At 38.9% G+C, this 27,106-nt stretch overlaps 1 protein-coding gene and 1 pseudogene across 6 annotated transcripts; one reads left to right on the top strand and one right to left on the bottom strand.

The window, feature by feature from the left end:
• Window positions 1-447: 447 nt before the first annotated feature.
• BNIP2 (BCL2 interacting protein 2) lies at window positions 448-27,106 on the top strand. 6 transcript variants are annotated; one of them, XM_063795086.1, is made up of 12 exons: window positions 466-843; window positions 7,471-7,577; window positions 9,676-9,743; window positions 10,208-10,384; window positions 11,896-12,072; window positions 17,212-17,314; window positions 18,637-18,768; window positions 20,593-20,679; window positions 20,965-21,063; window positions 21,819-21,854; window positions 24,512-24,604; window positions 25,839-27,106. In XM_063795086.1, the coding sequence occupies exons 1-11, from the start codon at window positions 631-633 to the stop codon at window positions 24,600-24,602; spliced, it is 1,290 nt and encodes a 429-aa protein (XP_063651156.1). In that variant the 5' UTR covers window positions 466-630; the 3' UTR covers window positions 24,603-24,604; window positions 25,839-27,106. The 6 variants fall into 6 exon arrangements, 5 of the variants coding, with proteins under 5 accessions (XP_063651156.1, XP_024204999.1, XP_510453.2 ...); XR_010151719.1 differs by lacking the exon at window positions 21,819-21,854 and having other exon boundaries at window positions 448-843; window positions 24,352-24,604; XM_024349231.3 differs by lacking the exon at window positions 24,512-24,604.
• LOC107968633 (phosphatidylinositol N-acetylglucosaminyltransferase subunit H-like) lies at window positions 12,567-13,225 on the bottom strand (annotated as a pseudogene).

Raw genomic sequence — 27,106 nt, 5'->3', positions numbered from 1 at the left:
ACGCGCGCCACCACGCCCAGCTAATTTTTGTATGTTTAGTAGAGACGAGGTGTCACCATGTTGGTCAGGCTGGTCTCGAGCTCTTGACCTCCGGTAATCCACCCGCCTCGCGCCCTCCCAAAGTGCTGGGATTACAAGCGTAAGCCACCGCGCCCGACCTCCTCCCCTTATTTCATCCATTTTATAATTCACATTATTATTGATCGCTGATAATTGCACCTATTGTAATGATACTGATAATTGCACCTGTTGTAATAATATTGATATTGATAATTGCACCTATTGTATTACAATATTATTATTGATATCGATAATTTCACCTACTGTAATGATCAATAAAGGCAGGCAGAAAGAAAACAAAAATAACTGAAACTACCAGGCAGCGTCCCTGCGGACAGCAGAGGGAAGAAACGCCTTGAGGCGTAGTAACGCCACCAATAAGGAGTCGACGCGACGGGTCCGCCCACAGGCAAGGAAGGCCGACCCCGCGAGTGCAGGCGCGAGCGCTAGCCCGTGACGTCTGAGGGGGTTGGGGGGTTGCTGTGTGGGTTTCAAGAAGACGCCACGCCTCCGCCGCCGCCACGCCTCCGCCGCCTCCACCGCCGGCTGCCGCGCCCGGAGGAGGTCGGGATGTTATCACTTCCGCCGGGGCCTCTCACTGTGTCCGGGTCAGCTGCTGCCGCCGACGCCGTACCGCTGCGGCCGGGGGATTGGGCCGGGGTCTCCACCGCCGACCGAGGGGAGCGGGCTCCGCTCGGCCCTGCTTTTTGCGACCTGGCCGTCAGCCCCACGTCGCCGGCCTGGAGGGGCGAAGAGGACGAGGGGGCCAAGGCTTCCTCCGGGGTGAGTGCGGCCTGGGAGAACTCGGCACGGTGGCTCCGGAGCTGGACTGGGAACCGGCCTAGGGGCGAAAGTCTGTCGCGCGTGCCCACGACGTCCGGGGAGAGGAAACTCAGAGTTACCCTTGGTAGGGGGAGCCATAGAACCTGCTCGGGAGGTGCTTCCTGGATCCCCGCCCAGCTTAGGTCCCCGCCCTTGGCTTGGGTCCTGTTTGTATTTGGCAGTTTGGCCCCCCACCCCGTCGCTTTTCCGTTTCTGGTAGTTGTGCTCGGGATGGAACCTTGCCCCTCCTCCGCTCCCCCACCCTTTTACCCTGGTGTGGGTGAAGTGGCTGGGCTACGATGGTTCACTATTTATGACCAGCGTCCGTCCTGGTACAGAACAAAGAAACTTGCACTTCTGGTATGCCTCGTAACCTCGGGGAATAGACACGGAAGCAGCATAAGTAATCAGGGCTTTAATAGATCTTCCCTAGTACGCTAAACCAAATACAGAGTGTGTACGTCAAAAGCCGAGTCCCCGCGTGAATCTAGACACAACCCTTTCTGTTTAAATACCTGGAAAAATGGTTTGGATTTCTGGATGCATTTCATGCCGCTGGAGAGTTACTTGTCTGTGTGTCTTGTGAGCTCTTTGACGAAACAGCTTTTCCGGTGTTCATCAAGATAGTTACGGTGCCACCTATTTATTTAATTGAATAAACTATGTGATTGCATTTTAGTGTTGCTTTTTTCATTCTCACCTTCTCTTGATTAGGATCTCTATTTCACCTAATACCTGATTTCTTATTTTCAATTAAATGTAGTTTTTCTAACATTTTATAGGAATCTCTGCAATTGTAGAAACAAATTCTGTAATTTGTAAATGGATGTTTCCTCAAAGTTACAACTGACCTTACCCAATTAAGTTACCCCTGCAGACTAGTTTCTTGATCATTTTGCACATATTCTTAGTTCTTGTTGGTTTACATTTTCTCTAAACTCTATTCCTAGTCTTCATAATCTCTAGTGCAGCCTAATACTGCTGGGCTTAGACCGGAAGTATGACAGATCCACTTCTGCAAACGGAACTTGAACTAGATTATCATAAGTCAGTGCTATTATGGTCTTCAGGCATTACAAGACCTTTGAAGCTAAGTGCAGCCAAATCAGGCATTACAGGCTTATTCTGTATAAAATTGCCAGTGCACTGGAGACGGTGTGCTATATTAGAAACAGTTCCGGACTAGATATAGGGACCAGGATGTAGTGTCATTGCCTCGTATATAAGATAAAATGATGATAACACAAGTGTCATGCATCCCAAAGTTGCTGGTTGGAACATGAGATGATGGATGTAAAAGTGGTTAGTAAATGTGAAAAGCACTCTGGAAAAGTTCTGTTCATTCTATCTGGAGTAATGCTGGTAGAAGGAGCAATAGGGAGGAAGGTGTCAGAGAAAGTATATGTAACCAGATCTAGTAAGTTACCGGGCTGATAGATTGAAAGATGTCTTGTTACTTTGGGTGGCCAAGGTGGGCGGATCACCTGAGGTCAGGAGCAAAAAATGATAAAGCAATTAGATGAGACAAACCTGGCCAACGTGATGAAACCCCATCTCTACTAAAAATACAAAAATTAGCCAGGCATGGTCGCTTGTGCCTGCAATCCCAGCTACTCGGGAGACTGAGGCACAAGAATCACTTGAACCTGGGAGGTGGAGGTTGTAGCGAGCCGAGATTGCAGCACTGCACTCCAGCCTGGGCGACAGAGTGAGACTCCGTCTCAAAAAAAAAAAAAAGATGAAAAGATGTCATGTTACATCCTATAAAGTAAGTTTACATCCTGTAAAGCAGAATACTAGTATAATGTGGTGATAGTAATATTCCACGATTATAGTTTTATATTGCAACTAATATTTCTAACTACAACAAACTGAGACATCAGTTAGTAGATTATCTTTTTAAAGATCTCAGCATTTTCAGTGTGTTCCACAGTGACAATAAATGTAACTTTTATAGGTGGTACAGTCATCTTTTGATTTATTTTCACAATTTCGAGAGAACTCAGCACCATTCTAGTTTTTCCTCTAAATTTTGTGTTAACATTTATTTTATTTTATTTAGCTTTTTTGAGATGCAGTCTCGCTCTGTCACCCAGGCTGGAATGCAATGGTGCAATCTCGGCTCACTGCAACCTCTGCCTCCCAGGCTCAAGCGATTCTCCTGCCTCAGCCTCCCTGATCGCTTGGATTACAGGCCAGTGCCACCACTCCCGGCTAATTTTTGTATTTTTGGTAGAGATGGGGTTTCACCATGTTGGCCAGGCTGGTCTTAAACTCCTGACGTCAGGTGATCCGTCCCCCTCAGCCTCCCAAAGTGTTGGGATTACAGGTGTGAGCCACCACGCCCGGCTTGTGTTAACATTTCTGATAGAGCACTTCGTTTCATTGTTTGAAAACTACCCTCAAGGGAGCAATGACAAGCACATGTCTAGGATTTTTTCAAGCATGTTTGGTGATCTCCTAAACATACAGGCTGTTGGTTAAAAAGTGAACATAAATGTTTAGAATGAAACCTTTTTGTTTAAATGGGGAAGTGAAAGGCTTGCCCGGGCGTTTCCATCTGCCTACTGTAATTGATTTCCGCATAAACGGTCATTACTGGCACCTATTGCAGCACCAGTATTAAACTGCATATAGTAAAATCACTGTGTAAAATTGTGTTATAATCTAAACAGTTCTAATGCGATCTTAAAAAAAATTGTAGAGACAGATCTCACTGTGTTGCCCAAGCTAGGCTTGAACTTCTGGGCTTAAACCATCTTCCCACCTTGTCCTCCAAAGGTGTTAGGATTACAGGAGTGAGCCACTGAGCCTGGCCTAAATGTGATCTTAACATTTAATTTTTGCTTATGTTGCTAAACTGCCTGGGGAAAGCTGCTTCATCCTGGTTGGATTTACCAGTACTCCTCCCCCTTGAAGCTATGTCAGAAGGAATCAATTATCTCTTTGATTTTTAACCTAAGGTCAACAACTGTTTTGAATTTATCTTTATGACTGCAACTAGTAAGTGGCATAAGGATGTGCCACCACTACCAAGAGTCAATCTATTGAGAAATCAAGTTATTCCTGTGCCAACAGGTTATTTTAACAAATATCATCTTAAAGTGTTATTTCCCATTCTAATTTCCAAAAAAAAATACATGAACAAGAAATGGGAAGCAACAACAGTTAACTTGAGTCAGCAGTATCCTGATTTTCTTCAAAGTGGTTGTGGTTATATTAACTCCTTTCTTGTTTGTTTCCTGTTCTTAACAGCTGTTTGATGATAAAGTGCTTCCAAGAAACAGTACTCCCTCAATTGTTTAAATTGTTTTGATCTACCTAGTGTACTTTTCCCCTAAAATTCATGATGAAATGGTAGAGTAAATCTATCTATATCTCTCTCCCCAAGTTCTGTTTAACTAGATAATTGATTATCCTCAAACTAAATATCCATGTCTATGTGCTGAGGTATTAACACATGATTCAATATGATATTAAGGTAAAAATGGAATAAATAGGCTGAGATAGCTGAAAGACTTGGGCTGCCTGTGTTCCGAGGAGCTATTTAGTTTTTGTTGTTGTTTGTTTTGTTTTTTGTTTTGGTTTTGTTTTTTGAGACAGAGTCTCCCTTTGTCGCCCAGGCTGGAGTGCAGTGGTGCAATCTCAGCTCACTGCAACCTCCGCCTCTGGGGTTCCAGCGATTCTCCTGCCTTAGCCTCCATAGTAGCTGGGATTACAGGCAGGCGCCACCACGCCTGGCTGATTTTTTGTATTTTTTGTGGAAACGGGGTATCACCATCTTGGTCAGGCTGGTCTCAAACTCCTGACCTCAGGTGATCCGCCCACCTCAGCCTCCCAAAGTGCTGGGATTACAGGTGTGAGCCACCACGTCCAGCCTCAAGGAGCTGTTTTCACAGAGACAAACTTGTTCCATTGGTTAAGCAGCTGAAAGGAATGGATTGTCTTCTAGAATTTCCCAAGATAAACCTTTCCTCTTACCAGTGAGGAACAATTTTACAAACAGAAATTAATATTGCTGGTGTGTAGGTTCCCACAGAATATTTTTGTTACATTTTTATGGGGTAACACGTGACAAATCCTATTCATGTAGTTTAATAAGCAAAATAAGCCTAAGAGATTGAGCAAAGGTTTGCTGACCAGTGTCCATACCCTACAGGTAAGTATTATTTACTTAATTTTTATAGGCCTGTTATGTGCTAGGCACCATGGTAGGTGTTGGGAATATTTTGGATACAACTTTCAGTTTCTACTTTTATTTTTGAAATGCTAAATGTTTTTCTGAGTATTTGAGATATTTGAAAAAGACACCCAGACAACATCCTGGTATTTTTTTCAACACACAATAAAAAGGTACGACAAGATAATAGAAAGCTTTTCTGATTATTGAATTTAGGAAAAAACATCGTTCGCTTTAGAGTGAGTACCAAAGACTTAAGAAAAGTTAAACATTGGGAAATGCAGTAAATTAAACATCTAGAAAAGACTTACCAGTTTTCAGCCTTTAGTCATAGAATGCTTTGGTCTCACTTGAGCATTGTAATTCTAGAGTAGTAAGTATTTTCACCATTTGGGCTTGTTGATTGTAATTGTGGGCTCCTTTCTACTATTTCTGTTCTAAACAGAGGGGATTGTTTGGTAAGGTAGGTGTCCCTCTTTTTGTTTATTTTTCCCTCCCAACAGAGAAAGTGCTAAATAAGTAAAGATTATTTTAAATGTTTTTCATTAACTTATCAAAACTGCCTAGATCATTGTTTTCCCAGAGAATTAAAAACCTTACTCCTATATGTAAATGACTTTTTCAAGCAAATAAGTTGGTGTGGAAAAGTCAGCATCTACCATTTTTTTTCTGTGCTAACAAGTGTATCATCAAACATTGAAACCTTTTGGGAATGTTTAAAACCTTCTCTTGAGTATAAGTAAAAATTCAAACTGGGAAGAGAGCCTTCCAGCCTTGGCAGAGATACAAATTTAGTTTACCTTGTGAAATCTAACACTTCAGGATATTTCCATTGTAATTTTGTCATTACGGAACGTAAGGCTTTTTTCTATGTAACTTTGTGCATCTTTTGAATGTTGACGTAGCAGATAAGATAGCTATAGGACATGACCACATTTTTCTTTTAGAAGACTGGTTGATGTGAATGGCTGACATAATTGATTTTATTTAATAAATATCTTTTAAATTCACAGATAGTATTGTTTTAAAAATCAAATGGTATAGACGGACTTACTATGAAAAGCATTAGTCATTTTCTGCATTTCACCCTCTTTCCTCTTCTACTGGTTTTGCTCTGTCACCCAGGCTGGAGTGCAATGGTGTGACCTCGGCTCGCTGCAACCTCCACCTCCCAGGTTCAAGCGATTCTCCTGCCTCAGCCTCCCAAGTAGCTGGGATTACAGGCGCCTGCCACCACATCCGGCTAATGTTTTTGTATTTTTAGTAGAGACTGGGTTTCACCGTGTTGGCCAGGCTGGTTTTGAACTCCTGACCTCAAGTGATCCGCCCACCTCGGCCTCCCAAAGTGCTAGGATTACAGGCGTGAGCCACCGCGCCCAGCCTAGTGTCAACGACTTTTAACTTTATTTTTAGTACTGCTAGTGATGCTCCGTATCTCTTAAATATGTTACTGCAAAAAGAAAAGAAAAGAACAGAAATATGTTACTGCTGTTTGTTGAATAACTTTAGACATCTATTGACTTGAATGTAAATGAACTAAATACTTGTGTATACCTCTTTCCTTCTATAGTTTTCACTGTTTTGTTGCATTGTTAACCAGTTGATCTTTACCTTACCTAAACTTCTATTTCTTACTCCATCACCAGAGGGAGTATCTCTAGATTTCTTACTTTTAAAATGAGGATATTGGCACTCACGTGATTCCTTGGAAAAACTAAAACTAAAGTTCATGGCATATGTTAAAATATGTAGTTGCATAAAAGGGCATTCACCAAGTTCAGTGTTTGAAAACATATGCCGAGCTATATGAGAAGGGCATAGTATAGATATGAAACAAATCAAAAGATTGCATAATTCATTTACGGGACAAGTTATTGAATAGACTTCTTTAAGTGGCTCAGGAATTGTGGCATCAAACTATTGAGAAGGAAATATGAAAGACAGCACAGCACCTGACTCTGCTGAATCATGAGTTTAAATATTATTGATTTACTATTATTTACTGTGTAGAATCAACCTCTATCCAAGGGACAGAAAATTTAATTATGAGTCTGTAATAAAGAACATTTTTATTTCTTACCCCACTTCAAATTTTTTAATATAATCCATAGTATGAAATATATTTTCAATCATAACCTGAGATACTATACATGCAACTGAAAACAAGTATTTTCACTGAACAGTATCCTTACTATAAACAGTATTTAACTTTCCCAGAATATATGTAGTCTGAGTATTCTCTTTTCTTTAAAAAAAAAAAAAAAAAAAATTGCAACCCTGTAAATGAATTTCATGACCAGACCATTGTACTAAACATCAAGTATGAATTAATATATAAGATTATCATGCCTTTTCAGTGGATAAAAAGTAAAGTGGAAATTAAGTTATACATTTTTCTCTCTTCATAGGACATTGGCTCCCTGGATTATCAAGAGTTTGTAGTTGACATTGAATCCAGGCTGAGGATGGAAGGTGTGGAACTTAAAGAAGAATGGCAAGATGAAGATTTTCCGATGTGAGCAATGCTTTTAAAAGAAAACAATTTTAGAACAAAACTTCAAAATTTCTTTATCGAGATGTTACTTTTTTTTTTCTTTGAGACAGAGTCTTGCTCTGTTGCCCAGGCTGGAGTGCAGTGGCGCGATATCAGCTCACTGCAACCTCCGCCTCCTGGATTCAAGCAATTCTTCTGCCTCCACCTCCCAAGTAGCTGGGACTATAGGTGTGCGCCACCATGCCTGGCTAATTTTTGTATTTTTAATAGAGATGGTGTTTCACCATATTGGCCAGGCTGGTCTCAAACTCCTGACCTCGTGATCTGCCTGCCTTGGCCTCCCAAAGTGCTGGGATTACAGGTGTGAGCCACTGCACAGCTGAGATGTCACTGAGAAACTCAGTAATACAAGGCGATCATTTGATACTAGGAAGTAAAAGTTTCTTCGGAACAGTTAGATTGATTCTCTTGTATCTTACTTTCCAACCAAGTATATATATAATCTTCTATAATCTTTCATTTTTGTTTTGGTCACTTAAGTTTGCAAATTTTTGCTTTTATAATAAAGTGTTTTAGTGTGGTTTGTTTGTTTTGTTTTGTTTTTGTTTTCATTTAAACAAGATCTGAGGGATTCCTCAGAGAAGGAGGTCTTTAGTTGTCTTTAAAATTTTTCTTTAAATTTGTGGCCAGGTGCGGTGGCTCACGCCTGTAACCCCAGCACTTTGGGAGGCCGAGATAGGCAGATCACTTGAGGCCAGGAGTTTGAGACCAACGTGGCCAACATGGTGAAACCCCGTCTCTACTAAAAATACAAAAAATTAGCCAGGCTTGGCGCGCGCCTGTAGTCCCAGCTGCTTAGGAGGCAGAGGCACAAGAATCACCTGAACCCAGGAGGCAGGGGTTGCCGTGAGCCAAGGTCGCGCTGCTGCACTCCAGCTTGGGCGACCGAGCAAGGCTCTGTCTCAAAAAAAAAAAAAATTTTTGTGGGTTCCCCCCCACCAAAAAAAAAAAACCTTACTAAGTAAATTAATAAGGATTTTCTAGCTTATCTGGCCAGCCACCTTGACATGTTTGCATTTGTATTTACAATTATATTGGCACCAGGTAGGCTAATGAAAAAGAGAGCAAAGGCAGACCTTATGTTTAAATAGTGCTTCCGTGCCATACTTGTCAGAAGACATCCTAGTGCATAATCAGGTGCCTTAGCAGTTGGATAGCTTAGCAGTTGGACAGCTGATAGGAGACCTGAGTCACTGTTGCATATGGTGGTGATAGTAAATATAGGAATGCTGATCTCAGAAGAATTGAACCATTGTTACTGTAGTCTCGTGAGTAAAAATTGAGCTTCATACATTGCATCATACATCACATTATATTTGTGCATTTCAGTCATATTTGTTTAAAATTGTTACATGTTTTATAATTGTATAAGAGCTGTTGCATAAGGAATTTATATCTACTTTTATGTGTTACCTATATATAATAAGTGTATAAGTCAGCTCTGACAGTCAGAATTTTTACTTTGAAAGTGTAGCCAGGCATAGCAGCTCACGCCTATAATCCTAGTGCTTTGGGAGGCCAAGGCAGAAGGATTGCTTGAGACCAGCCTGGGCAACATAGCAATACCCGGTCTCTACCAAAAAAACTTTTAAAATTAGCTGGGCATTTTGGTGTGCCACTGTAGTCCTAGCTACTCAGAAGGCTGAGGCTTTATCTTAAACACTGCTAGGCTGGGCACAGTTACTTATGCCTGTAATCCCAACACTTAGGGAGGTCAAGGCAAGAGAATCGTTTGAGCCCAAAAGTTCAAGGCCAGCCTGGGTAACATAGCAAGACCCTGTCTCTACTAAAAATTAGCCAAGCGTCGTGGCACGCACCTGTAGTCTTAGATACTCGGGAGGATCTCTTGAGCCCAGGAGTTAAGGCTGCAGTGAGCCATGATTGTGCCATTGTATTCCAGCCTAGGTGACAGACAGCAAGACCCTGTCTCAAAAACAACAACACTGCTTTATTCCATTTTCCAAATAATTATTTCTATAAGCTGTATGTTTAATAGATTGAACTTCAAAAAAAATTCTTTCTTAATTTCTGGATTAAAAAGTATGCCTGTGTCTTCTAGACCTTTACCAGAAGATGATAGTATTGAAGCAGATATACTAGCTATAACTGGACCAGAGGACCAGCCTGGTAAGAGCTTGACACTTACTTTCAATGAAATTATGGACTTTGTGTTATTTTTTATAACACATTTCTTTGTCCAAAAAAAAAAACTTGAGTTTTTATTCCATCATAGAAGTCAAAGTATAAGTTGAACATTGAGGAAAGCATTTTTAGAATGCTTTAAAAAAATTCCAAAAACATACACTTGGTTTTTGGAAGGTTTTACAGTAAAGGGGTGGAGGAGATCATTTTTAGTGGTAAGAGGTATCTATAAGGTCTGCCTCTATTTAAAAGACATTGATACTTTATTGATCTCTTGCCAACGATGTAGAAGCAATAATGATCAGAATAAAAATTTTGTGAATAGGTGCTTTGAAATTATGTTTAATTAATATTATTTTTTCCCAAGAATGGGGTAAAATTTTTCTTATTCAACTTTAGCATCTAAGCATTCCTTGTTACGTATCTTTTTCTTTATTTTCCAATTCCAGGCTCACTAGAAGTTAATGGAAATAAAGTGAGAAAGAAACTAATGGCTCCAGACATTAGCCTGACACTGGATCCTAGTGATGGCTCTGTATTGTCAGATGATTTGGATGAAAGTGGGGAGATTGACTTAGATGGCTTAGACACACCGTCAGAGAATAGTAATGAGTTTGAGTGGGAAGGTAAATGTTTCACTGTTTTTAATCTGATCTTTATTAATGCACTAAGGGATTTTGTTTGAAATACATCATTCTTTCTAAAGTTCATATATTTGTTACTAAGATAGGAAATTCTGCTAACCCTTGAATATTCTCAAGGACTTGAAAAGTGTGTATATAGTAGAGTAAACCAGTGGCTTTTTTCCCCTCTTATTTGCCCACTGCTGTCATGTTTTTTTCATAGCTGTTTCAAAAATATTTCTTGATAATTATGGCATGCTCTTTTTCAGTCAATCAAGTAAGAAACTTTTGAAGAGACATATAGTTAACAGTTTGTGGGAAGGGAGTTCTGAAAGGAGGCATTTGAGGTGACTTTTTAAGTAGGTTTGCCTGACATTGCTCTACTTTGTGAAATGACCAACTTAAATTAATGTATACTTTTAGCCCCCGAACCTAGTATTCCTTATTACTTGTAATTCAAAGGAATTGTGCTGTGTTTTACTTTGCATGCTTTCTTTAATTACAAAATTGTCTACAGTATCTTATATATAGTTGTTATAATTTTTACATATGTTTTTTCCATCTTGAAAATGATTTTGTTTTCATAGTAGTGTTTAGCATTCAGTATTTTACTGTAATAAAGTGTGATATGCTATATTTTTGGTTTCTTTTTTCTTCCCTGTTTTACTGGTTCAATAAACAGTCCAGTAGTAAGCAATACTTTGTAAAGATACTGAAATAGTTTTGTGCCTATGTGTTTTGTCTCTTCTTTCTTTAATGCTGCTGTAGTCATTTCCTGGAAGGATATTTTCCGTTAACAGCTTTGTCTTGGAAACAACTAACATGCAGTAGGTTTCCCCCTCCCCCCATCTTTTGGTAAGGACTATAATACTGAAATTTTGAAAATTATTACTACATTGAAAATCAGCTAAACTGCAATCTCAAAACATAAATTACACTTAATCATTGGTGCTTATGCTTTGGCTAATGCTAATTTAAATAGACTTCTGCATGTATACTTCGAAGTATTATAAATACATTTCTGCTTTATAAAACTGATCAAATGAGAAGTGATCATTGAGTAGTTAACCACTTCCTATCTGGTATTACAGTTAATTTATGTGCTCAACAACAACAAAATTTGCTCCAGATAGCTACTTGAAGTAACCTATAGTCATAACTGCCAGGGAGAATATTGTCACAAGTTGAATCTGGAAAGGCATTGTAAGGCCAGTGTACTAAGATTTTGATGACTCTACGAATTATATTTTCTGAACTTGTGGATATACGTTGCACTATGATTAGGTGGTTTTTGCTAAATTGGGCAATAAAAGTTAAAGAACCATGATTTCCAAAGACATAAAACAGCCTCATGTTAAGAATAAGCCTCTTCCTCCTTTATGGAAGAGAGATTTAAAATTGTGCAGATGGTATAATGAAAATTCTCTGTAAAATCTAGGTAGTAAAGTGGTTAACGTATAATTTGATTTTTGTTGTATAACAATTTGTGATTCAAAAGCTTTTTATTTTGACAGATGATCTTCCAAAACCCAAGACTACTGAAGTAATTAGGAAAGGCTCAATTACTGAATACACAGCAGCAGAGGAAAAAGAAGATGGACGACGCTGGCGTATGTTCAGGATTGGAGAACAGGACCACAGGGTTGATATGAAGGCAATTGAACCCTATAAAAAAGTTATCAGCCATGGGGGTAAGAGTTACTGAGGATTTTTCAGATTGTTTAATGCAATATCAGAATTCTTTTTTTTTGGAAGGATATCTGTTTATTAAGAGTAAATAAGCCCTGTACAGAACACAGGCGCTAGGTTGACAGACTCGTCTTTTGTAGGACATTTCTTCCTGCTAACCAGTACGTGGAGGGCTTGTTTTTTTTTGTAACTTTACACAAGGGGCACTATTGGAAAATATAGCTTTCTCAAGACATCTGATGTCAGTTTCCCATTGTTTTGCTTCACAAACATCAACAAAGTAAACCTGTACACGCTTAGCAATTTCCCAATGTTCTTTGCTGACATTACTTTTGACGTACTGTGTCAAAATTCTTAACGTCTCCCCTCCTTTGGTAAAGTAGGCAAAACCTTACAAGGAAAACACTATAATACGTGGAAATATACTGAGTTAGATTTCCAGTCAACTGCTCTATGGCTCTGAGATGCACTATATCCATAATGGTTCCTAGGACTGTGTCCACCTGATGGTTTGGAGTACGGAAAACCAACCCCTATGGCTTAAGAGTCATCTCCCATGGAAGACAATGCTGGCCTTCTGAACGTTGGGGCTCATGGGCTTGTTGATGTGGCTTTCTGGTGTGCCAGGATCCCCTGGCAGCTCCTGTATACTTCAGTCAAGCAGTCCACCGGGGCTTGGCACTCTAGAAGACGGGTACTACTTGGGATATCCCATGTGGTTCCACTGGATCCTTCAATAAGATGCAGAGGTAGTAAATCACCTTCTGCATGTAAATAGCCTCATTGATGACAATATCCTTGACCTTGCCCATTTCTATGACGGTAGTGCTTTCTTAGCCTAAAGCATAAGATGAAGTCATCTGAATGCCAAGGGAATCAATGATTAACAGTCTCCTGATCAATCTTCACAAAATGGAGATAACCAAGCAGACCTAAGAGGGTGATGAAGATGGCAGCAGAGAGGATCATGCTGTTCTCGCAGAGGGTGAAGAGTCCGTAGGCTGCCAGCCACACCGTGCAGGTGACAGCGGTGAGCGAACGCAGCGAGAGCCCAGGGCAGCTGAGGCAGAATTCCCGGCAGGAAGGGGAGTAGTAGCGGCGCTGCAGGGCCAGGCGGCCACCGCAGATATCCGAAAAGCTCCGCTCATCCTCCATGACACCCCAACTCTGCCGCCCGCACCGCACCGCGCGGCATTCCACTGCGCTCGCCCGCCCTAGCCGTCTCCTGCAATATCGGAATTCTAAATACTTTTAGAAACTCTGCCTAGAGATATTATGTAATTTTGAAAGAATAATAAGCGTTTCTCATTCATTTTAGAAACATGACAGGTTTAAAGTAAAAGAATAAAAGTACCATTTAAAAATGATTATATGCATACAGTAAGTTGAAAAAGTACAAAAGAATTTGTAGTGAAAGCTGTCAGGTTGGGCACGGTGGCTCAGGTTTGTAATCCCAGCAATTTGGGAGGCTGAGGCAGGAGGATTACTTGAGCCCAGGAGTTCAGGACCAGCTTGGGCAACATAGACCTCGTCTCCACAAAAAAAAAAAAAAAATTAGCCAGGAGTGGTGGCATATGCCTGTAGTCCCAGCTACTTAGGAGGCTGGGGTGGGAGGAGAGAGAGCTTGAGCTTGGGAAGATGAGGCTTCAGTGGCCGTGATCATCCCACTGCACTCTAGTTTTTTGTTTTGTTTTTTGACCCTGTCTCAAAATGAAAAAATTTTTTAAAGTGTCTCTAGGCTACCCAAAACTGGGACTGAACAGTCTCCCTAATTTATAAACAGTGAAATGCTCTGATCTTATGTGTACAGTTCAATGAGTTTTGACAAATGCCCATATAACCATATATACCCATATATATAAAACCCATACCCCTAAAAATATAGAACATTTTCATTGTCCCAGAAGAATTCTTTAATACCCCTGTGCAATGAATACTCACCTTCGGTAGCCACTGTCATATCTACCCCCTGATTAGTTTTGCCTCTTCTAGAATTTCATATATAGTAACTAAAATCATCCTGTGCACTCTTGTTTACTTTTCAGCATGCAGTTTTTGAGATTCATCCATGTTGTTGCACGTATCCACAGTACATTCCTTCTTATTGCTGAGTAGTTTTCCATTGCTTGGATAAACCATAATTTGCTTATCCATTTTTTTTACGTGCATGTGAGTTGTTTCCAGCTTGGGCTGTTATAAACAAAACTGCTTTGAACATTCTTGTAGAAGTCATTTATGGATATAAGTAAAACTTGGACTCTTTTTGTTTTGTTTTGTTTTGTTTTGAGACAGAGTCTTGCTATGTCACCCAGGCTGGAGTGCAGTGGCATGACAGCTCACTGCAACCTCTGCCTCCTCGGTTCAAGGGATTCTCCTGCCTCAGTCTCCCGAGTAGCTGGGATTACAGGTGCACGCCACCATGCCCAGCTAATTTTTTGTATTTTTAGTAGAGAAAGGGTTTCACCATGTTAGCCAGGATGGTCTCGATCACCTGACCTCGTGATTTGCTCACCTCAACCTCCCGAAGTGCTGGGATTACAGGCATGAGCCACCGTGCCCGGCCCTAAAACTTGGACTTTTTAACCTTAACTCTTAATTTGCCTTAAAACCGTGAACAAATTTTTTTTTCTTTTTTTTTTTTTTGAGATGGAGTCTCATTCTGTCACCCAGGCTGGAGTGCAGTGGCGCAATCTCGGCTCACTACAACCTCTGCCTCCCAGGCTCAAGCGATATGCCAGCCTCAGCCTTCCAAGTAGGTGGGACTACAGGTGCGCGCCACCACGCCCGGCTAATTTTTGTATTTTTAGTCGAGACGGGGTTTCACCATATTGGCCAGGCTGGTCTCGAACTCCTGACCTTGTGATCTGCCCGCCTCAGCCTCCCAAAGTGCTGGGATTACAGGCATGAGCCACAGTGCCCAGCCCAAATTATTTTTTAATAGAGAACTAGTTCACTCCATACTTCTATACAGCACCCACTTTCCATACTTATGGGATATACAAAAATACAAGGTTTAAGTCCCTGCCCTTAAAAAATAGGAAAAGCCATAAAAGTTTAAGTTATAAATCCTTTCAGTCTAACAGTACCATATATAGAAGTTAACCTAGGCACATTGTAAATAGTGCTAGAATGTTAGTGGTAAGTCAGAACACAACTCACTGTAGAGCATGTCATACTACCTTAAATCCTCCTAACATAGGACGGAGGGCATATGGGTCAAGCAGATTGATTTTTTTTCAGGGTCATTTCCACTTGATTTACTCTCTGCCAGATGCATTCCCCTGCTTATTTCTACAGTCTTCATTCATCTGAAAGCAAATCACATGAATATTTGTAGTTGCATTCTTCTGCCTAATTTAATCGTACTCAGATGAAGAAAATGGCGTAATCTGCATAAGGAAGTCCACAGACATACATTATTCAGCTAGTTCACAGGAATCAAATTATAAGACCTGATTGATGGCTTAAATCTCTTATCTTTCAGAAATAGCACTTTTTTTATGGGGAAAATAAGACCACCTTATTTTATTGCATTATCACACTTAATATATTTTGTGACTGAGTGATTAAGAAAGGTAGCGAAGATTCTGATGTTCTTGAAATGTTCAAATCTTTTCATGTGCAAATTTGTAAACAGTAGAAATGAAGGTTAAAGCAGAAGTATTTGCTACTAAATATTGGCTTAATATCTAAAGACTGCTGTTGAAACATACATATTTTAGTGCTGTTTTCCATTACTGAAAATTATGTCAGAGATGTAATTTAGTTTTTTTTTTTTTTTTTTTTGAGACCCACGTCTTGCTCTCTTGCCCAGCCTGGAGTGCAGTGGCGCAGTCTCGACTCACTGCAACCTCCGCCTTCCAGGTTTGAATGATTGTCCTGCCTCAGCCTCCTGAGTAGCTGGGACTACAGGTGCACACCACCACACCCAGCTAATTTTTTATATCTTTAGTAGAGATGGGGTTTCGCCATGTTGGCCAGGCTGGTCTCAAAATTCCTGGCCTCAAGTGATCTGCCCACCTCAGCCTCCCGAAGTGCTGGAATTACAAGCATGAGCCACCTCGCCCGGCCTAATTTAGTTTTAATGTCCTAATTTCTACAAAATGCTAGCATTTTTAAATATAAACTTACCTTTTAAAAATCACCCACTTATGGCTCTGGCGATGTGGCTCATGCCCAGTGCTTTGGGAGGCCAAAGGAGGAGGATTGCTTAAGGCCAGGAGTTCACGACCAGTCTGAGCAACACAGTGAAACCCTATCTCTACAAAAAAAATTTTTTAAAGGTTAACCAGGCATGTTTGTGTGTGCTGTATCCCCAGCTCCTCTGGAGGCTATGAGGTGGGAAGATCCCTTGAGCCCAGAAGTTCAAGGCTGCATGAGCTGTGATTGTGCCACTGCACTCCATCCTGGGCAATAGAGCAAGGTGCTATCTCTAAAAAAAAAAATTAAAAATTAAAAAGCACCCACTTTGCCGGGCACGGTGGCTCACGCCTGTAATCCCAGCACTGTGGGAGGCTGAGGCAGGCAGATCACGAGGTCAGGAGTTCGAGACCAGTCTGGCCAACGTAGTGAAACCCCATCTCTACTAAAAATACACAAAAAATTAGCCGGGCATGGTGGTGTGCGCTTATAATCCCAGCTACTCGGGAGGCAGGAGAATCGCGTGAAGCCAGGAGGCGGAGGTTGCAGTGAGCTGAGATTGTGCCACTGCCCTCCAGCCTGGACGACAGAACGAGACTCCATCTAAAAAAAAAAAAAGCACCCACTTTAACCATAAGCATCATAGAAATAAATAAAAATACATTGCAGATATTGTATTGTGTCTGTATTGTATTGGGTTATATCACTATATTTGTCTACCTGCTAAAATAGGGCTGCCTTTTTAAATATGTGAATTTAAGTGGTCCTGGGTTTTTTTGTTTTTTCTGTCCAGCGTCCTCTTTAAATTTTACTGTTCTCTTTTTGGGAAGAAGACATTAAAATTCTATATAAGACCATATAAGATTTACAAAACATACATTTAATACAGAAATCTGTGAAAAGTAAACTCTTATTTATAATTTACTAATCATACAGATGTCTTCTAAAAATGCCTAAGAGTAAAATCGTGCTGGTGATACTGTGTTTGGTTTCTTTTTTAGGATATTATGGGGATGGATTAAATGCCATTGTTGTGTTTGCTGTCTGTTTCATGCCTGAAAGTAGTCAGCCTAACTATAGATACCTGATGGACAATCTTTTTAAGTAAGTATATATTTAACAAAAACATTTGGACAGAATTCTGAGCTAATTAGATCTACACCTTAAGAAACTTAACCTTTTTAAAAATCATAAATATTCCAGTTCTTTGGGAGACTGAAGTGGGCAGATCACTTGAGTCCAGGAGTTGGAGACCAGCCTAGGCAATATGACAAAACCCTTTCTCTACAAAATCAAAAAATTAGCCAGGCATGGTAGTATGGGCCTGTAGCCCCACTTACTTAGGAGGCTGAGGTGGAAGTATCACCTGAGCCCATGTGGTCAAAGCTGCAGTGAACTGTGATTTTGCCACTGCACTCCACCCTGGGTGACAGAGTAAGACCCTGTCTCAGAAAAATAAATATCCCAGATCTTTTCACGTGCAAGTTTGTGAACAACAGAATGAAGGTTAAAGTAAAAGTATTTGTTACTAGATACAGGACTAGATGAGTCCTTATTCTTTGATATTATGGAACAATAGTTTTCCAATTCAAGAGAAAAATTGTCATTTTAAAACTGGGAAATATATCTCAGATTATTTGTTCCAACTTTGTTTTGTTTTGTTTTGATATGGAGTTTCACTCTGTCACCCAGGCTGGAGTGCAGTGGTACAACTACGGCTCCCTGCAGCCTTGACCTCACGGGCTCAAGCCATCCTCCTACCTCAGCCTCCCTAGTGGCTGGGACTGCAGGCACATGTCACCACATCCTGCTGACTTCTTAATTTTTGGTAGAGACAGAGTCTCACTATGTTGCCAGGGTTGGTCTCAAACTCCTGGGCTCAAGTAAGCCACCATGCCTTACCTGTCCCAACTGTTTTATGTTAACATTTGCAGGCACGTTAAGTGTAAAGAAGTGATTTTTGTCTCAAAATCATGTGGCTAAATTACATTTACCCCTAGAAGGCCAATATAATTGAGCCAAATCAGTTCTTTTTCCACAAGGTCATTCTATTTCTCAGGTTAGTGCAGTTTTTAAAAACCGTATTGTGGAAAGTCTCAAACATACACAGGGGTAAAGAGAAGCATATCAAATCTTCATGTATCAGTTACTTCAACAATTATCAATTTATACTTCTTTCCCACTTCTAACCCCCAGTTTACAAGTTTGAAGCAAATCCCAGGAGCAAATCATTTCAACTAGAAACATTTCAAAATATATCTCTAAAAAATAAGATAATCGTAATACTAGCTAATGCGGTTTGAGCATTTTCATTGTTGCTCTCATTGTAGGAGGGAGGAAGTAATTGTATAATGGTACAATTTAGAGAACCTAGTTCAGTTATGCACAGTGATTTTTAAGGCTTAAACTTAATTTGTTTTTTACAGATATGTTATTGGCACTTTGGAGCTATTAGTAGCAGAAAACTACATGATAGTTTATTTAAATGGTGCAACAACTCGAAGAAAAATGCCCAGTCTGGGATGGCTCAGGAAATGTTATCAGCAAATTGATAGAAGGTAATACAAATACAAGTTGAAAGCTAGTCTGAAAAAATTTTATAATGGCTTTAGGAAATCAAACTTTGTTTTTTGTTGCTATTTTTTTTTTTTTTTTACTTTTTTTTTTTTTTGAGACGGAGTTTCACTCTTGTTGCCCAGGCTGGAGTGCAATGGCACAATCTCGGTTCACCGCAACCTCCGCCTCCCAGGTTCAAGCGATTCTCCTGCCTCAGCCTCCCAAGTAGCTGGGATTACAGGCATGCGCCACCACGCCCAGCTAATGTTGTATTTTTTGTAGAGACGGGGTTTATCCATGTTGGTCAAGCTTGTCTCAAACTCCTGACCTTAGGTGATCCGCCCGCTTCGGCCTCCTGAAGTGCTGGGATTACAGGCGTGAGCCACCGCGCCCAGCCTTCTGTTGCTATTTTAAAACACCATTTATTTTTTAAATTTTATTGATTTATTTCATGGCAGGTTTCTGTTTTCTAAAGATAGCATTTTAGAATATTGTGAGGGAAATCAATTTTGATTTTTCTATAAAGAATAACCTTAATTCTTCAAACTTATAAAGTAGCTTTATATTTCTCCTTATTTAATTGAAGACTTTCTCCTTATTTATAAGATGCAATTTTCTCCACATTGAACACTTTTTTTCCTATTATTTACGTCTTGGCAAAGGATGGAGAATGTAGTATGTTTCCTGTTTCATTACATTGAGTTTTGCCTAATTTATAGTGCTTAGCATGTTTTATGTTTTTGTTTTTGTTTTGTTTTGAGACAGGGTCTCACTCTGTCATCTAGGCTGGAGTGCAGTGATGCAGTCTCTGCTCACTGTAGCAGCAACCTCCCAAGCTCAGGTGATTCTGCCACCTCAGCCTCCCAGGTAGCTGGGACTACAGGCATGTGCCACCACACCCAGCTAATTTTTGTATTTTTTGTAGAGACAGCGTTTTGACATGTTGCCCAGGCTGGTTCTTGAACTCCTGGACTAAAGCAATCCACCTGCCTCAGCCTCCCAAAGTGCTAGGATTACAGGCATGAGCCACAGTGCTCAATATTTATGTTTCTTAATGGTGCTTATTTAGTTGTAATCTTTCTTTGGAACAAGCTTTAGAAGTGTTTTGTCTTGGGAGTTAGTCATCAGTACTTAATGGAAGGAATGTGATCTTCCGATTGGTTTGATCTTGCTGTGGCTAATTTAAATCAAGTCAGACCCATTAATAGGTTTCTCTTCACATCTAAATTTGACATTGGCTAGCTCTTATGATTATATATGTATCTCACTTTATGTGTGAAATATGCATAATACAAAGAGTATTTAGTCATTTAAAAAGGAGAGGTCTAGGATAATACCTTTAATTTTTAATCAAAACTTTAAATTCCTTAAGAATAGGAGTTAGATCTGATTTGTTTTTGTTCCTGTGGTCATCTTCTCCACTCACACTTCTCTGCCTGCACAGTGCTTTTCATGGTTTTGAAGAACTTAGCACCAATTTCTCCCTAGTCTTGGAAAATGAGAATAGTTTACTTTTACATTCAGTATTGGCCTCTTTCCCTGTTAACAGAGTCCTGAAGACAAGTGAATGTGTATGCTAGGAGACATTTAGTAACAGGCTATACTGTGGACGTAAATCTGGCCAAATGAAGTAAAGTTCATTTCATAGCAGTAGGAGGGACCATAAGAATTTAAGAGTGCATTTTCTTGTCTACAGGGGTATCACACCTAAATGAGAACTTTTGGGTGAGATTTTTCAACTATTATTTTGTATAAACTTGCAGCATTAGAATTTATAGAAATTTTTAATTTTCTTTGTGTGTGTGTTTTTTTTTTTTAAACTCCAGGTTACGGAAAAATCTAAAATCCCTAATCATTGTACATCCTTCTTGGTTTATCAGAACACTTCTGGCTGTTACAAGACCATTTATTAGGTAATTTTTGAGAGCCATTGACTTTAATTTTATTTTTTTTATTTATTTATTTTTAGTTAACACATAATAACTATACATACTTATGGGATACAGAGCTATATTTTGATATGTGTATACATTGTATAATGATCAAACCTGGGTGATTAGTACATCCATCACCTCAGACATTTATCATCTTTTTGTGTTTTGAACATGCAAAATGACATGATTTTTGTATCTTGTAAACATTGTATCCATTGTATTTGTCAGAAATATGGAAGTAATTATTTTTATTTTCTTCCATAGCTCGAAATTCAGCCAAAAAATTAGATACGTGTTTAATTTGGCAGAACTAGCAGAACTTGTCCCCATGGAATACGTTGGCATACCAGAATGCATAAAACAGTATGTTTTGTTTTATTTCCTTAATTGTATTGGATCTTAACATTTTGATGTGCAATGGATAATACTTTTCAATACTCATTCTTTATGTATTATATTTTATAACTGCGCGCGCGCGCACGCGTGTGTGTGTGTGTGTAACAAAGAAAAAGAGGAAGAAGCCATTTTCCCACACCATCCCCCTAAGTTAGCATTTTCTTCAGGCTGTCAGTTGAAGAACTAGGATAAATTATTTCCGGTTGTGATTCATGTTATACTTTTATAGACTACTTATAATCTAAGAGATGATTTCTCTAATTGATCAGTACTAAAGAGCATTCTCCAAACTTGAACATAGTGCTCAACAAATTTGAGTAAACTGATCATCAATATTATTATTGAATAATCATGTTGCTAAATAAATAAAAATATTTAAATCATCATAACCTTAATGTTTTCCAGTGACTGAAATTCTGTTCTGATTATCAGATTCACATTCTTCCATGTAACTTCTTGGACTTGGTAGAAGGCTGTTAACATAAATAACTGAGTATTACAATGCATGTGGAAAAGTTTCTTTGTTCTGCTCACCTGAGGTTTTAGTCTATTTAATGTATGAAAGTCAGATTTATTAAGTAAATTTTTACTTTCTACATCATGTAGTAAATATTTTTGGTTTTGCTGGAAAATTTAAATGAGTTTATTTTTAGTAGCTTTTTTCAAGTTTTTATTCATTTTCATAACATGTGTATTTACTGAAATAACTCTTCCCTACAAAGGTATGAAGAAGAAAAGTTTAAAAAGAAACAAAAAAGGTATATGCACACCTTGACTGGGTTGCATCTAGACTAGTCCATTTGCATTGCAGACTAACTCTTCCTTATTGGTTGGTTAGCTTGTAGACAAAGATAATAGCATTTGCAAATATAAATGTACCCCAACTTCCAAATACAGGGTGAACCCAGAGTTCCTAAGGCTGAATATGACTTGGATTCACCATGTTTTATTGCCATATATGATGCCAATTAGCAATTAAAAACCACAGACCCTTCTCTCTCCTTCTTAGTCTAAGTACTAATGGTGAAACCAGAGAAATTACTAAAAATGGTATTTGGAACACCAAATAATTTTAAGACTTTATCTGTTTCACCATTTTCTTTACATCGCTAACTTGTGCTTTTGAAATATTTTTGCAGACTTTTTAAAAGTCCTCAATTTATTTCCCTGGGGTTGATTATTATATTTGCAATGCATATATACTTTGGCTAACCAACATTGATTTCCTTTTATGCTTAAATTAAATGGCTTGCTAACCAGTCAAATTCTACATGTGATAAAATACCTAAAATCTCAGTGTCCCATTTAACAGTTAAACACTTCACTTTCTATTTTAAATTTAATTTTGAACACTTCTGCTTTGAGCATAACAAACTATTATCTATTGATACCTTGACATAGATGATGAAAGGCAAGGGTATAAAATACTTAGAATTTTATATAATAATTTAGAAAAACGTAGAATTTAGATCTAGTTTGTTAGATCTTTAAAATATTGGCAATTAAATTAGCAAAACATAGTTTAATACAATCTTAAGAGTTATGGTGAGAGATTTATATGTAATTATCTTGACCATTCTAAGGAGCCAACTGTAACTAACTGGAACATTCTTAACTTTGAACACATTTTGTTTCTGTTGATGAGTGAGAATTTAGTAGACTTTGTGATAGAATCAGTTTTACACTTCTATATGACACTTCACAGTTTAACCAACACTTTAACATAGAAATGTAGACAGTGATTTTAGATCATGCTGATTTCACATTCCTTTCTAGGCATTGCTGTGCATTCGACAGACAAGTGGCTGAAATTAAAAATATGATTTGTAATTGTAGAATATTTTGAAGCCAGCTGCTTCATAGATTTCACAGTGAATTGCCTTTGTTGATAAAATATGCTGTATTAAGCCTTTTTAAAAAAAGTTTTTAATACTGTTAAGTAATTTAGACATCAGAAAAAATATGGAATTTGTACTTTTTATTTAAATGTATTGTTTGAAACCTGTCACTATTTTATCTTTTTTTTTACTTGTGTTTAACCATAAATAGAATGATTACATGTATCTTTCAAAAACGTTCTGTTTTTTTTGTAGTTTCTTTAGTCTTAAAAAATAATAAATTTTTGTCAATCTGAAAATGATAAAATTTAATTTTTAAATTAAATTTAGGTAGAGAGGCATGTTTTGTTTTGAGACAGAGTTTCACTCTTGTCACCCAGGCAGGAGTGCAATGGCCCAGTCTCAGCTAACTGCAATCTCTGCCTCCCGGGTTCAAGCGATTCTGCTGCCTCAGCCCCCCAAGTAGCTGGGATTACAGGCACCCACCACCATGCCTGGCTAATTTTTGCATTTTTAGTAGAGACTGGGTTTCACCATGTTGGCCAGGATGGTGTCGAACTCCTGATCTCAGGTGATCCACCCACCTCGGCCTCCCAAAGTGCTGGGATTACAGGCGTCAGCCACCACGCCCAGCCTAAACCAAACTTTACAGAAGCTAGGTGCAAGGGAGCTTATTTAAGGTGACAACTGCATGTTATGATAAGTAGTGGTGCTAAGAAGAGTATGAAGCTATGAGTCCCTATGGCAGGTTTTTGGGGAGCAGGGGAAGAAGGGGCAAAACCATTTTCTTGAGGGGCTTGTGGGGAAGAGGGTTGAAGAAATGTTGACAACAGTGAGATCCAGTGTCCCCAATGACAGAAAAAGGATAGCAGTTTAAATGTTTAAAATGTTTCTTTCAAACAACTGGATGCAAGTGTGGCCATGCAGATACAGATTGTTAAAATGTTTCAGGGGAGTTTAAAAATAATTATGAAATTAGTTGGTAAGGATATTTCAGATGTTAAGAGGATTTGATATATTTTGCATGCCTTATCAGAAATACATTCCAAAATTTTTATAACAATATTTTAAATATTTTAAAATTTTACTTTGGCTTTACCACAGACCAGGGCTTTTAGGTCTGTTTCACTAATATTCAGGTGGGCATAGTAATGGGTGATGAGAATAAAAACATATGAAAAATATTTTTCTTTATCTAATACCGGATTGTTTTAAAGGTCCCTTCATCGGTTATTCAGACCACTACAAATGTAATAGTAATAGACTGTTAGCTTTGAAGGGTTGTCTGTAATTATTATGTGGTAATTATGTAATCCTTCTAATGCCCACATGCGTAAATTTTGATATGACTGATGTCCAACCCACCACTAAATAAATAAGCTTTTTGATGGGTTTTTGTTTTGTTTTTTTGAGACAGGGTCTTCCTGTGTCACCCAGGCTGGAGTGCAGTGGTGCAGTCTTGGTTCACTGTCGCCTCCGTCTCCAGGGCTCAAGCAATCCTTCCACCTCAGCCTTCTGAGTAGCTGGGACTACAAGTGCACACTACCACACCTGGCTAATTTTTGTATTTTTTGTAGAGACGGAGTTTTGCCATGTTGCCCAGGCTGGTCTCAAACTCCTGGTCAAGCAGTCCGCCCGCCTCGGCCTTCCAAAGTGCTGGGATCATAGGTGTAAGCCACTGTGTCTAGCCAATAATTAATTTATATTAGATATTTTTGAATGTTAAATTCTTTTTTTTAATTTTATTTATTTTTTTAAGACGGAGTCTCACTCTGTCACCCAGTCTGGAGTGCAATGGCATGGTCTCAGCTCTCACTGCAAGCTCTGCCTCCTGGGTTCAAGCGGTTCTCCTACCTCAGCCTCCAAAGTAGCTGGGACTACAGACGCGTACCACCACACCTGGCTAATTTTTGTATTTTTAGTAGAGATGGGGTTTCACTGTGTTGGCCAGGCTGGTCTCGAACTCCTGACCTCGTGATCCACCCGCCTAGGCCTCCCAAAGTGCTGGGATTACAGGCGTGAGCCACGGCATCCGGCCTTGAATGTTAAATTCTTAAGGCTTCTTACTGTCAAAACAAATTTAAGGCATTCACAAACTGTGTACCAATAAGTTTTGGAGAATAATTATGGGTTCTATAAGGATGCATTTTTTATCACTGAATTTTAAAATATTGATTGATAATTGGTGGCCTTCATGGCATTTTCATATTTTAGTTAACAGAATCATTTTTGAGGGAGTTGTTTTTCCTGCCATTTTCGTACCACCTGGATCCCTACCACAGCCAAGTTACAGGTCAAGATTTTAATATGCCATGTAATTTGAACTTTTAAGAAAGTTTATGGCTGGGCACGGTGGCTCACGCCTGTAATCCCAGCACTTTGGGAGGCTGAGGCAGGCGGATCACGAGGTCAGGAGATCAAGACCATCCTGGCTAACATGGTGAAACCCCACCTCTACTAAAAATACAAAAACTTAGCCGGGCATGGTGGCGGGCGCCTGTAGTCCCAGCAACTCGGGAGGCTGAGGCAGGAGAATGGTGTGAACCCAGGAGGCGGAGATTGCAGTGAGCTGAGATTGTGCCACTGCACTCCAGCCTGGGTGACAGAGCAAGACTCCGTCTCAAAAAAAAGAAAAAAAAAAAAAAGTTTATATGCATTTGTATGTAAAGTATTTTATAATCTTTAAAGAAACAACAGTCACATTTCTTGCCAGTGTCCTCCTGCCTTTAAAAATTCTCTTTTCTTGTTGGGGAAATGATGTTTGGTAACTGTTTTTACTATGTCTGCTTCTTTGCAAAGCTATGTCTTTAACAGAGTAATATTCTATGCTAAAATAGTCATTATTTTTAGAAAGAAAATTGTTCAGTTGCTGGTTTCTTATTTTATATATTCTTCATTAAACAGAGTTGATCAAGAACTTAATGGAAAACAAGATGAACCGAAAAATGAACAGTAAGTTTGGCATCTAGTCCAAACAAGACTGAAGAATGTGCTGATGGAGCAGTGCTGTTTCTGCATTCATAATGCATTTATTGGCCCATATTTTTATGTAACCTGTTACAAAATAGACTTGACTTTTTCATAATGGACTTTTGTATTATACAAGGGACTGTTCACTGCTGTACTGGTTTGCAAATTTCTTGAATTTAGCTCTTTAATAGCTAACTGTATTATTATCATTTTATATTTTATATTGCTAAATAGAGAACCACACTTTATATAAAGCAGTTTTTGCATTTGTTTATTGAATGATGCATCTTCTTCGGTGAAATATTTATATGCATAAATGGCAAAGGAAAGAAATAATATATATTTTTATGTCATTGAGCAATATTTTTTAATGTGTACCTGTCTTATGGAAGAAATATGCAGGTACATAAGACCACGATTTTCTAAAGTGCATATTAGAATTTTTGTTTTTGTAAATGGTTAAATACATTTCCTGGGTAACTTAGAAAATTAAGTTTTTCATAAGGCAACAGATGGTTAAACTGATTCTCATGAATACCCAAAGATCATGTATATAATCGAAGTGTATTAGTACCATCCCAAGGTTTTTTTCTCATTTAACATATTTGTTTCATAATTCAGCAAGTACAAATGCAAGCGCATTGCACACTTTTTCCTTTCTAAACTTAAAGACAAGTCAAAAAGCCATTCTTAGAACTAGAGGATTTAAGAGGGTAGGAATTAGGGTTTGTATATATGTATATATGGGACATTTTATCTTCTGGCCCAAAGTCAGAACTTTATAAAAATCTTGAGTTTGTTCACTAATGTGAAATAAGCTATGTGTCCAGGGTATTGCTCCCCTGAGTGTGTATGAGTGCTGAGTAGTATTGCAGAGAATGTGATGAGTTATTCACTGTCACAACTTTTTCTATAGAAAACAGGGGCTGCTTTTTAAACTGCTCTCACTATGGGCACTTTACCAAAATTCTTCCATATCAATTATTTGAACTCAGTAGTTGTTTGACCTAGTTAGATGTGGTGTTTATTCAAGTTTGTATGAAATCATGTTTGACAATACTGTAAATTAGGTTAATTTTGTAAGTCTTAGCATCATCATATTGTGCTGTTTTGGATAACACGTTTGTTACAAGCATTTAAACTGTTTCATTTGGTAGTACCTTTACATTGAAATAAATTGTGTTTGTGCCTCCAAACAAAAA

This window comes from Pan troglodytes, chromosome 16 (genome assembly GCF_028858775.2).
Source record: "Pan troglodytes isolate AG18354 chromosome 16, NHGRI_mPanTro3-v2.0_pri, whole genome shotgun sequence".
NCBI classification, from domain to species: domain Eukaryota; kingdom Metazoa; phylum Chordata; class Mammalia; order Primates; family Hominidae; genus Pan; species Pan troglodytes.
The sequence above is the reverse complement of the archived record's forward strand: the minus strand, read 5'-3'. Positions and strand labels throughout refer to the sequence as shown.